The sequence below is a fragment of the Uloborus diversus genome, chromosome 5 (genome assembly GCF_026930045.1).
Source record: "Uloborus diversus isolate 005 chromosome 5, Udiv.v.3.1, whole genome shotgun sequence".
NCBI classification, from domain to species: Eukaryota; Metazoa; Arthropoda; class Arachnida; order Araneae; family Uloboridae; genus Uloborus; species Uloborus diversus.
The window spans coordinates 34,537,702-34,550,185 of NC_072735.1; the positions used below are offsets into that span (position 1 = coordinate 34,537,702).

Sequence of the window (12,484 nt, forward strand, 5' to 3'; positions counted from 1 at the left end):
GAAATTTAGCCCTTCGGCTTTTCGTTTAAACATCGTAAGTTATCAGCACAAAGGGAGGGCGCGGCCCTGTCAATATGTTAGTTACATTAATTATGAACAAAAAAATCACATTATTATTGTTCATTTCTTTCTTCAAAGTACATAAGCAAACTTGAAGTGGCCACTACTGAAGCACTAACCACTACTGGTGTTGACTGACAACTAAAACTAATAGATTGAAATAAAAATTGATAATTTTGCCATAAGCATTTTTTGCCCTTAAGGTTACCAGACAGAAGGTTTTTTTTTTTTTTAATTATTCAAAAACCACACTGCAAATATAACCATAACTTTTAAACTTTTTTATTAACAGCCCTTTTTTATTCACCAAAGAATTACTCTCTGTTTTAGTGATTGACTCTTATGGAAAGCCTGGAAGTGGAATCACTATTGGAAATACCAAATGGTATGGAAACTATTTACAGTGCCTTGATGTTTATGCCCCTCCTGATGCCACTGGGCTCATGGGAAATTTCAATGGAAAATATTGTTTAACTAATTGGGCTATAAATTTTCCAACTATGGTATATTTTTTTCTGTTTTTTTATTTTTTTTGGGCAATTATGATTGCTTATTGTTCTCACTTGACAGTTTTGAATTCCTATGATTTTATTTTCCCTACACAAACACACAACTACCCACACACACGCCTACATACACACACACACTCGTGATTGCGAAAAACATAATTTGAATTCAAGATGTCAAAGTTCAAATTTTTTTTCCTTCTTTTTTTTTTCTTCTTATTCTCTGTGTATTATTTCTGAATATTTTATGTCTGTTTCAGAATTTATCCTTAACTATTGGTGCATGCGTTCCTGCTTCCTGTTCTCCTTCTGAGCTATCCAAAGAATTTATCACACTGTTGAAATATGCAAGTTAGTATTCATTTATTTCTTACCTGATTAATGATGTTTTATATAAATTTTTAAAACAGTCAATTCAAAAGAAATCAAATTTAAATTATAAATATTGACACATCAGTAAAAAATCATGGAATGTTAGTAACTTGGAGCTTACCCATCAGTTTCCATTTCTTTTTCGTAGCCGATAACATCAAAAAATATTTTTAAACATTTTTTCTAAAATTAATTCCAGAAGCATTTCGAAATAAAAGGGGTATACATATATACAGTCGGACCCAGATTTAACAAATTTACCGGAACCAAAACTTTTATTCGTTAAATCGGGGTTATTCGTAACATCGGGGTGTGAAATTAAAAAAAAAATACACTTTCCTTACACAAAATCCCAAATAAGCAACTGCTCAAAAAATTTCCATAATTAGAAAGTGTATACTTTTTATTCAGCATTCCACGACGAATTACACGCTACTTAATTTGAAATTTTAAACTACTGAGGAACAGATGTTTGACAATTTCCTTGATACTTGACTCGAAATAGTTCTCTTTCGACTTTATGGAGAGAGGATAATACTGTGTCTTTTGCAGCCTGCTGCATAAGATATCTTTCTACAGTTTCCAGGCTATGTAAAGCATTTGAAAAAGTAACAGTTTTAATGGGAGTTTCACTCTTGCTTTCTTCATCAGAATCACTATTCGTTGGTTGCCATCTCGCCCTCACCCGTTAAAAATTGCTGATTCCAAGAAAAGTCTTTTTCTGCTTCGGACAATATGAATGTAAAATTTGGAAAACAATCCAATATTTCCTAACTCAAATAAACAAAACAAATTTTTTTCGGCTGTTAAAATAATTCGTTATTTCGGGGTTTATTATTTGATAAATAAGGGTTTTTGCCTTCATTAAAGGGGAAAAAGAAAAATTCGCTAAAGCTCGAAATTCGTTAAATACAGGTTTGTCTAATCGTCGTCCGACTGTATTAACTTACATAGGCATTTTTTTCACCAAAAAAGTGGCGGGTCAAAAAAAAATGTGTGCTTAGGGAGCGTGGCCCTTAAGCTTTTTTTTTTTTTTTTTTGTAGAATTGGGTTGTAATAAAGGTTTTTAACATTTATGATGACCTCCAAAAAATGGAACATGGTCAAAAAAATCAGAACCGATGGCCAGGGGCGTGCACGGGGGGGGGGGGGGATTGAAGGGGGCCCAATATTTTTAAAATTAGGGGTAAATAATTTGGAGCCTAAAAAAAGTCATTTGTGACGGGCCCCAGAATTTTTGTGCCTTGCCCCTACGGATGGCCACTGCAGACTTTCCCTTTCAAGTTCAAAGTTCCATTTTTATGAAATAAGATAAGAAAAGCTCATTTATTTCGAATTTTTAGTTGTTACTTTGGTAGAAAAAATCAATCCACCCTGTAAAAAATCACTTTTCAACCGATTATTAATTTTTAACTCTCAGAAGAAAGAGGGCAACGCCCCTCTACTTTTGAAAATGATGGGGCAGTTGCCCCCTCATACAAGCCGCATATATTAACTAAAGTTATTCAACTATTATAAATAAAATTATTATAATTATAATAATTTTTGCAATTTAATGAAATTTCTAAGCTGTGGTGTAACAAAAAAATTTCAATCACTTTGAGTCATGTACATGCATATATACAAACACATATAGCTCTTTACATGGGGTTATACCCCGCTTTCCCCTTTGGCACTAGTGGAAGAAAGAAAATTCTTCGTCTTTGATTTTAATGGCACCAATGGATTTTTTTCTGTTCTTTTTATTGAAGACATGTCCTTAAAGCACAATATTAGCTGTGAAAATGCGCCCCATGTTTTCAGTGATATTTAAAATTAAAATAATTACAATAATAACAGTTACAGTGAAACCTGTATAAGTTGACCACTTGCGGTGCAGTACTTTGGTGGTCAACTTAGAGAGGTGGTCAACTTATAAAGGGGGTAATATTCTTTTTTTTTTTTTTGTCATTTCTTGCACCATGTATTCTTTTTTTGACTAATTGACACTTACTCTTTCTGTTTAACTCACTTTCATTGTTTAACATTACTTTGAAACAAAAATTTAAAATGTTATTCAAATGTTTTTAGAGATTATTTTCCCGGAATGATGTATAATGTGTCATGCAAATTTAAAATTTCAGTAAATTGATCAAAAAATAATCTTATTGTTTATGAAAAGTTACTTATTTGATATAGATAGTTCCTAAAAATTCATAGCTAATCAAAAATAACAAATTTTTCGCTTTATTTTTTTCTCATATACATTTATAACCATGATGATCTATTGTTCAACAAAATAACTCCTTATTGAAGTTTGACGCGCTTATTAGACACTAGTTTTAGAATTTCCATATGTGTCAGCTAATTTTCTCTGAATTTTTCCCATTTCAATTGTTTTAATATTTCATACTTTTTATCAATCTCAAGTTCAACTAACTTTCTTTTTGAAGCCATTTTATGCAAAACTATAACACAAAGAACAACAAGATGGACTCTCATAGTTCAAAAAGGCAGTTGAAAATGAAAATGTATCCTATTTCTTAATCCCTTGCACCAGAAATACTGCATTGCAAGAATGCAAGTAACTTGACTCTTACACACCGCCAGCTGATTGGAAATGACTGAGCTGGCGGTGTATTTCACGTATTTCTGCTTTAGCCCTGGCTAATGGGCGGTAATTTACTGAATAAATTGTTTAACTGTTGGGAAAATTGCTAAAGTTCATGTTATATATAATTTCTGTTGAAAACTTGTATATCATGTTGCAAAATATTTTGCGTGTTTCTTGACTGAAAGACAAAATAAGAGTTTTGTCAAAATCATTTAAGTGCTGTTAAATAATGATCATAGCCAGTTTATGGATATTTCATTTAACAAACTAATATAAGTAAAAAAATCCTCCTTCATCCCTCTAAAAGGGAAAAAAAAGCTCATAACCTAGTTGTTTTTTTAAATCTTTTTGATTTGTAATGTCCTTTTTAAGTAGAGATTTTCCATGGTGTCTCAGACAAAGTAAAATTATAACAAATTATTCCTTAATAAGAAATAAAAATAAATAAAGATCATGTGCTTAAATTCTTGGCTTGGAGAAGAGGAGACTTTAAAATGCTTGTGAGAAGAGATGTTTGACCAAAGCTCAACATGCATTGAAGTTCACAGGAGCTCAGTTGCTGCTCTTAGTTTGAAACAAATTTTTACAATGTGAAGATTTGTTACATCGAGAAGAAAACTCCTGATCATCCACAAGCTTTCACACTTAATTTTTTTTTTCAGCGATGATTGACTGAATGTAGATAAATGCGTAAATTTTTTACTGAACAAGTGCAAAGTTTATTTTTAGACAGTCCTATTGTGTTCTTTCCCCTCCTTTCCAATGACATGAAACTTCATTATTTTTAGATATACACTAATTACTGCTTTGGAACATCACTACTTACTAGTTTTTAGTTCTACCCTAGTTACAGATCTTTGGACCTATCCTACTTACTGAATTTTTAGATTTACACTATTTACGTTCGGAAATGAGTGATCAGACCAGTCTTTAAAACATTCCTCTCCTTTCCCCTTTGCATTTTTGGTGTAACCCAGCTTGATCTGTTGGCAGTTAATTTGCTTGCATGATTTCCTCGCATATATGTTTAATAATGATGCAATAATGAGCGATTCGTTTGTAGCTTTTTACATGCATTTTTTACATACCTTGTTATTGTTTTAGCTGTTGTTTAAATGTATACGAGTGTTAGATCTTTTTAAGTTATTGGACACCCTATTCCGTTGATAATTGGGATAGTACTGTAGTAAGCTGCAAAACTCATCAGTAATGTGCTCCTGAGCCCACCAGTACATAAATGCTGTACGGTGAGTTATACTGTATCTCACGTTGAGCAAGGCTCACACCGTCTGTGGCAACTAGACGGCCATTGACCATCACACCCAGCCATGCTGGAGGACCGCTTTGCAGACTTCCCCCTCCCCCTGATAGTGAAACCTAAGGCTAACAGCTAAGAGGTGGTGTGTGTTTGGAGAAAAGTACATAAATTCTAAATTCCAAACTGATCAGCAGTTATAATACTTCTCAGTTTTCCCTTTGAGACATGCTCAAACATATAATGTAATTGCTTCTTTCTATCACTGGAAGTCAATGGTTCTTATTAATCAACAATGCTTTCTTGTTTTCTCTTTTAATTACACAACAATGAGGAATGTCACTATTAACCGTAACTGCATTATTTCTCCAGCAGTATTAGAAAGAAAAGGAGGACCAAAACGGCGATCCAATACTGTTTTTCTTTGAAAAGATTTTCATTTTGTATAATATGCTGTACATTAATTTTTGACCTATTTTTTATTTTAGCATGAAATCTTCAGTGTTTGATTCTTTTATGTACCACTTTTCCAACAAATTAAATTAATTTAATGATATTTTTTGTGTAATAAACTACTTCCTGCTGAATTGCTGTCTGCTATAGAAAAAAGCCAAAGGTTCTGGTACTGAAAAATTTATGAGTTCACCCCTAATGCATTAGCGTAATTTGTATGAAAACTCAGCTTGTGTAAGGTAAATGACTAGTTATGTGCGTGCTTAAGGGTTTTTGTTTTAAAATTTGGATACAAATGTTGAAGTTATATTTCATTGGAAAAACGATTTCTAACAGTGTTAGAACTTAGAATTTGCACAGTGGCAAATACAGCAATAAAGCTATTTGCAGTTTAAAGCTGTTGTGATATTTTCATTAATTTTCAATTATGATTCATTTGTGTTTTGAAATAAATTTGAATACACTGGTTTGAACAGTTATGGTGGGGGTGCCCTTGAAAGATGCTATTTTAAAAAACCCACTGATGGTTTTCCTGGAATATGTATTTCAAACTTGCTATTGACAATGCAAGACAAACCTACCCATTACTGGTTGACTGCCCATAATTAGTCATTTACACTACTTTCTTTTTAGCAAAATTCAGAGTATTCATGTCAATAAATGCATATGCAGTGGCGTACCTGTCATATTTGACACCTAGGGTGGGAGTTTACGGTGTGCCACCCCCCCCCCTTACAAATGCAAAAAAAAAATCTATAATTCTATGTAAACATGAAATTCATACAATTCGTAGAAACAATTACGTTTGTTATAACAAAATTTTAAGTGGGCTAATGTGCAAAAGACAAAAAAATACTATAAACACTTTTTATATAACTTTTCCTATACGCAAATGGATTAACCGTCAAGAGGTCAAAAAAGTAAAGAGGTGTATGAAATTGATAGTCTCATTATTATTTCAAACGTATCTCAAATCCCAAGGAAAAATAATGGGTTTCAGTTTTTTGATGAGGAAGTCACTACTAGGTCTAAATTTTCAAATTTGTTGTCTTAAGAAATGCATTTTAGCTTCATATTTTTCAAAACATTTCCATTCCACTTTGGATGTCACCCACCAGACGGGTGACACTAGGGATGGACCCCCCCCCCCCCCACAACGCCACTGGCATAGGCATGCACTTTTTTTTGCTGGGAAGTAGACCCTGTCTAGTACCCACAAGAGACTGCCATTAACATTTAATTAAAGATTTATGGGATGAATCATAGTAAGCCTCAAATTACTATTTAATTAGAATAAAGTTTAGTAGTCTACATCAATGATTCATAATACCCAAAATCACTTGCATTTGACGACCTGAAGTTTTATAAACAGCAAACTGAAAATGATTTGTGAAATACTTAATTTGAGTATTATATTAAAGGATAAGTTACATTAAATTGAGGATTACTCTCATGAAAGTAAAAATTTTCTGATTAGTTTAATACATCCCTGGATATTTCTTTGCCTTTGAATGTATTTTAGTTGAATTAGCTTATAATTAGTTATAAATTTTACTTTTTTAGAATCCATTCCTTATTTCAATCCAAACACAACATCTGTGAACATAACTTCTGTTGTCTGTAAGGAAAATTCAAAACCCTTAACTGCAGCTGCTATTGGAGTCATGTAAGTTTTTTTTTTTTTTTTTTGGCTGTCTTAAAATAATTTAATTAATTGATAATCTATGGAAAAAGCAACTCATTGTTCACATTCTAAATAGTTTGCTATTAAGACAAAATGTGCTAAATTTATGTTCGATCAATCATGGACAATAGGGTCATCCAAACATAAAAATTTCAAAAGTCATATTCTCCTTAAGCCTGCCTTCATTCCATGTGGTATGATTGAATTGAAAAATAAAAAAAATAGTTGAGTAAGTCAACATTTAGGGGTCGCAAGGATTTAGCACTTAAGGATTCTGATTTAACTCAGAGTAAGATGGTTTTACTAAAACACCAATATATTTTACAAATGTATTTAAAAAATTGCAGCCATTTCAGTAGCATTTTTCTATTTTTCTTTCATACTGGGTAGAGCAGGGGAAAGAAATTATTTTGAGCTTGTCCTTGCAAAGTCAATCTTTTAGTAACTGATCCTGTGTTTCTCGTTTATGTTGGATAGTCAAGAATCTGTTGTGCTTTAAAAGATTATCTAGTTTATTTATATTTTGCTAAAAACATACTCCGGGAGTTTTAGTGTAAATAAATGCACATTCTTACCAAGAAAAAGATAAGTCTCTTTAAATTATAAATTTTAAATTTCTGGCTGTCATAGTGAAATACTTTAATGCCATATTGTTATTATATTCATTAAGTATTTTTGCTTATCAAGAAGTTATTTTTTATGATTTCTTTAGATGCTTGATCTCATTTTTTGTTCTGTTGGTGGTGCTTGGAAGTTTAGTCACCATTTATGAATACTTCTTTGCCAAAGAAGAAACGCTTCAAGATTCCATAATTATTGAACATGACACAAAATCGAAAGAAATCAATAATGGAAGTACTATATCTGGTGATTATGATTCTGATGTGGATTTGATTTTTAGGCAACACTCCAAGAACAGTTCATATTCTGGTAATGCTAAAGCAATTTTTTATCTTAAAAATATGCTCCAATTTCAGCACAAAAAGTGCCACTTATGCTACTACAAGGAAAATTATTTTGATATTTTATAATGTACCTTTCATTGAATATGGGCCTTATTACTTTTAATTATTTGGCACAATATAGTGAATTACTATTTCTGAAAAGTGGCAGTGTTTCCAAAATAAATTATTGTTTCTGGAAAGTTCATTGCTCTCCATAGGAATTTGACCTTCATTTTATGTGGGGTTATGTTCCATGAAAATGCAGCTTAAATCAAAACCATATAAAGTAATAGGTAAAAGTAGTGTTTAAATAGGGTTTAGGTTCCATATATAAATAAAGAAAACTTCATTGTAGTGATAGATGCATATATAACTGGTTTAATATGTATTTATTTTGATACATATGCACAGCATATGCAGAGAAAACAAGAATTAACTTAGTGTTCATACAAAAGAGCTGGTTATGAGTCTTTTGGCAGTTCCTTATTTTGCTCTAGTTCTTTGTAGGGTATTAACACATCTATGATATCTCATGTTACTTCTATTACCATGACAGGATCATTAACAAATCAGAAAGAGCTTTTGCCATTGTTGAGGAATAGCTCAAAATTTGCAATGCAAAAGTTTTTGGTTGTGTGCCATCAATGTTGGTATCCCCATTGGTTTTGTTCTCCTTTGTCACTTCTAAAAGTTCTTCTTTTAGTGAGCTCTAAATTGTGCGAGTTTAATAACTTTATTTCTGGAAAGAACTCTGGAACCAATTGCAAAACCCAAGCTCACTCATCAGCATGCAAAATGCAGTTTATTGCATGTTATCTGCAATCTTAGAAGTTTGGATTTTGAATGAAGGGAAAATTTTATCTGTGTACAATGTGTGAAATCCAGTAACACCACAACTCATCAACATAAAACAAAATAAAGACTACAAATCTTAGTGCATAATCAAATCCGCATAAAATGATGGTCTACTCTATTTCCAAAAATGCTGAAGTAATAGAGAGCTATTAATTTGTTATAGTACATACATTATTGCATGAAAATTCCTAACTCTGCGCTGTTTATGTACTTTTTTTTGATATACAATAGTGGATTTACTATGTCACAATTGCAAAGATCCTCCCCAACATAAATTAAACAACTAGAGGATTTTTGACATTGTGTGGACATAGGAGAAAGTAGTTGATGAAGGTGGTCCCTATAATAGAGGTGATCGCTTATAGAAGTTTTACTGTAACTCATCTTTATTTCATATTTTAAAAATTTTGTTTCCAAGATCTACTTTTTAATTTTTATGTACTTGTTATAGATTTATTAAAAGCAGCAACTGGCCTTTCTTGCATAAGGTCAAAAGCTTAAAACTTGCAAAAAAATATGTGTACTTTTTTTTTTTTTGTAGTTCTTTCAGTGTTTTTTTCAAACCAGATTCACTGACATCCAGAATGGTGGATGATATGTACCAAGTTTTACTTATATTTTCTTTTCCCATTTATGTATTTCTACCATTATTATGTTGTTATAAAATATATTTGATAAGTGTTATATTTCCCTTACAGAATTTATGGAAAAACTCAAGCCTTTTCTTAAGTGCTTTTGCATTTTCACAAATGGTTCAAAGCTGTTTGACACTAGTGGTACAGAAGGACAATTGCTATGTATTCATGGCATAAGATTCTTCAGCATGTCTTGGGTTATTCTTTGTCACACATATGCATTTTCTGCTTCAGTTTTGGGTAAGCTAATATGTTTTTAAGTTTATAAATATTTCCAACTTGAAAAAACTCTTTAATATCCTAAAAAGCGAATTTATTTTGTGCAAAACAAAACTATGCTGCTAGTAAATTGAGACTAATTGTGGCTAACAAAGCAGAAAAAAATTGCATTTATTCATTCATACAACATTTAATATGGTTGAACAGTCTATTCCTCAAAGTTTTATATCTTACTTTAATATAATATTAGGAGGGAGCTCCGCCCCCTGCTCGCTGGCGCTCACCAACCCCTGAAGATTGCTTCTCAGTCTTATTTAATTCGCAAAGAGTTAAATCATCAATTAAAGAGAAACATTAAAAACGCATTATGAGTTTCTTTTGGAAAAAAAGCAACCCTTTCCCAGGTTTCAAAATAACTTGTACCAACTTGCAGAGCTGTAAGGTCTAAGGGGCTCCTGAGCATTGCAAAACTGCAGTTTTGTACGTTTGAAAAGTTGCTTTCATATTTGTAGTCTCTAGTAATATATTTTGCTCTTAGCTCATGACTTGAATTGAGTTGAGCCTAAGATTTTCCGTTCAAATTGGAACCCTTAAAATTTGTGAATAAGAAAGAAGCAACAAACGAATCTAAAAGACGTCACTATGGCAACGCCAAATAAAACATCAATAACTTGAATGGAGATGAGATTTTTCAAACTTGATTAAATGGCTTGTAACTTTTTTCCTTTGGAGATAGAAGCTTGACCATAGGTCCAGTTAGATCTGGAGTAAAAAAAGCCGCTCCTTTTAGTGGTGTCAAAAAGAAAACTGTGGGACAATTCCTTCACTTTTTACTGATAGATTTAATGAAGAAAATAGTGCCTAAATTTCAGCTAAGCCTGAAAAAATTCAAGCAAAAAACGAAAATAACTCCCGCAGTAGTTACGTTAGAGCATTGAAACAAATTGCGTAGAATGCGGAAAATTTCATCCTTTCCTACGATATGAAATATTAATATGTGCAAGTAATTTTCAAGACTTTAATGGGCAATTCATATGAAATTTGAGCTTAAAAAAATTGATTACAAAAAAAACTAATTCAAAACTTAAAAAACCAAACCCCAGGTGCAAACCCAAAGGCCTCGAAGTAATTTTGTACAAAATTTCAAGACTGTAGGTATTTTGGGGTCTCCTGGATGAAGGCCTGCCACAGACTTCCTTTCAGAATTTCTTTGACCTTACTTTTTTTTTAATATAAAGAGATAATGGTGCATAATTGTCTGGTAGAATGAAATGAAGAAAAATTAGGGTCCAAATCAACTGATTAAATAAAATTAGGCTATTTAAACAAGGTTAAAAGTCCCATTAAAATTTGAAAGTATGCCAAGTATATAAATTAGGCCATTAAAACCTCTTAAAAGTTTCATTTAAGCAAAATCAATCCTCCAAGGAAATGACACAAACCATGAAAATCATTTAAAGTTCTATCAAAATGTGAAATAATCAGCCTAAAAAAATAAGCAACATTTAAAGCTCTGTTTAAAAAAATAAGCAAAATAAATGTATCAAGCAATTAAACTCCATTAAAAGTTTCAATAAGGTGTAAAAATATTACACCTTACTAAAGCTTGCTGCTACCATGTTTGCTTGAGGAGCAAACATGATAGCAGCATCTGTGATAGTTTTTTGTTTTGGCCAAATTAAAAAGCAACCAATTTGTTAGTCGCCAGTGTACGTGTATTCTACGCTATTATACCTGATTTTATAAAAAATGAACATGGTTTCAGAAATGATTTAAAATAGTTTTATGAACAGAAATAACACTTTCTTGTTCTATGGGAACATAAATTTGCACTGAATAAAGAATTTGGTTCAGAACTTGTAAACCCTGTTAAATAATTTCTTCTAATTGAAATTTTATTTACTAGGCAATCCTCTTCAAGCTGCTGAGCAAACTGACAACTTAGCATTTCAAGTAGTGTATCAAGGATTCTACTCAGTTGATTCATTTTTTGTTCTCAGGTGAGGAATGTTAAAGTGCTATTGAACATGTTTTTTTTTTCCTTGTATGAATGTAAACCTGAAATTCTTGGCAGAATTGATATTGTTTTCCCATCCCAGTTTTTCTCGCGCACTCTATAAATGTTTTATATTACTTAACAATAGAACCTATTGATATTAGATGGCTCAATGCAATTTCTCTACATTTAAACATATATGTATCAGGGTTAGCTCAGATAGATTTTTTTTTCTGTCAACTTGGCTGTGTCTGTACAACCATTCAGTAACAAATTTGGGAAAAGTACGGGAAGCATGGCCCTCTTAAAGGAATAAAATTAATTTGTGATTATACTAATAAATAATTTCTACTCAATAGCACTCTTGTGGGAACAAAAAAAAAATGTTTGAATATAATTGCTTAGGTTTGATTATCATTGCCGGTAAGCTATGGAGCATTATATGCTATAAGAGGAATATTGGAGTCAAGGTGTCCCCGGGGATTTTGCTTGCCTAACTTACTTATTTTGAACTCAAGTTTTAATAATATTTTAATTTGTTTGATACTTGGATAGTATCAAGCAGTGATTAATGTGAAAGGAAGGAAGTGTTTGTGTGGTGGAAAAGTGGTTAAATTCAATTGTGGGAAAAGGAACCACCACTTAAACAAAAAAAAAAAAAACTGAGGAAAAATTTTAGGCCAATCGTATTTAAAGTGTTTCTGCAAAACTCCAGGACGTCTCAATGTTTGGTGCTTACATAGAACTCAAAGAGAAAAAGGTTTGACTTACCCCAATGTTGTTAAAGCACAAAAAAACTTCACACAGATTTGGCACATCACACATCTTTTATTTTCCGACCATCATGTACATGAAGGTCTCGGGGAGCTCCCGCGAATTCAACCAAAGATTTTCTTCTCACATGGAATGAAT

General features: G+C 32.0%; 1 protein-coding gene across 1 annotated transcript in view; it reads left to right on the plus strand.

Annotated features, from left to right (window-relative positions):
- The window catches only part of LOC129222532 (nose resistant to fluoxetine protein 6-like), a 67,527-nt gene that overhangs the window by 19,941 nt on the left and 35,102 nt on the right, over positions 1-12,484 (plus strand). Inside the window, exons 8-13 of the mRNA XM_054857044.1 lie at positions 353-563; positions 827-917; positions 6,803-6,905; positions 7,636-7,853; positions 9,421-9,597; positions 11,483-11,576. Of these exons, the coding sequence (XP_054713019.1) occupies positions 353-563; positions 827-917; positions 6,803-6,905; positions 7,636-7,853; positions 9,421-9,597; positions 11,483-11,576 (894 nt within the window). The remainder of the gene's footprint in view (positions 1-352; positions 564-826; positions 918-6,802; positions 6,906-7,635; positions 7,854-9,420; positions 9,598-11,482; positions 11,577-12,484) is intronic.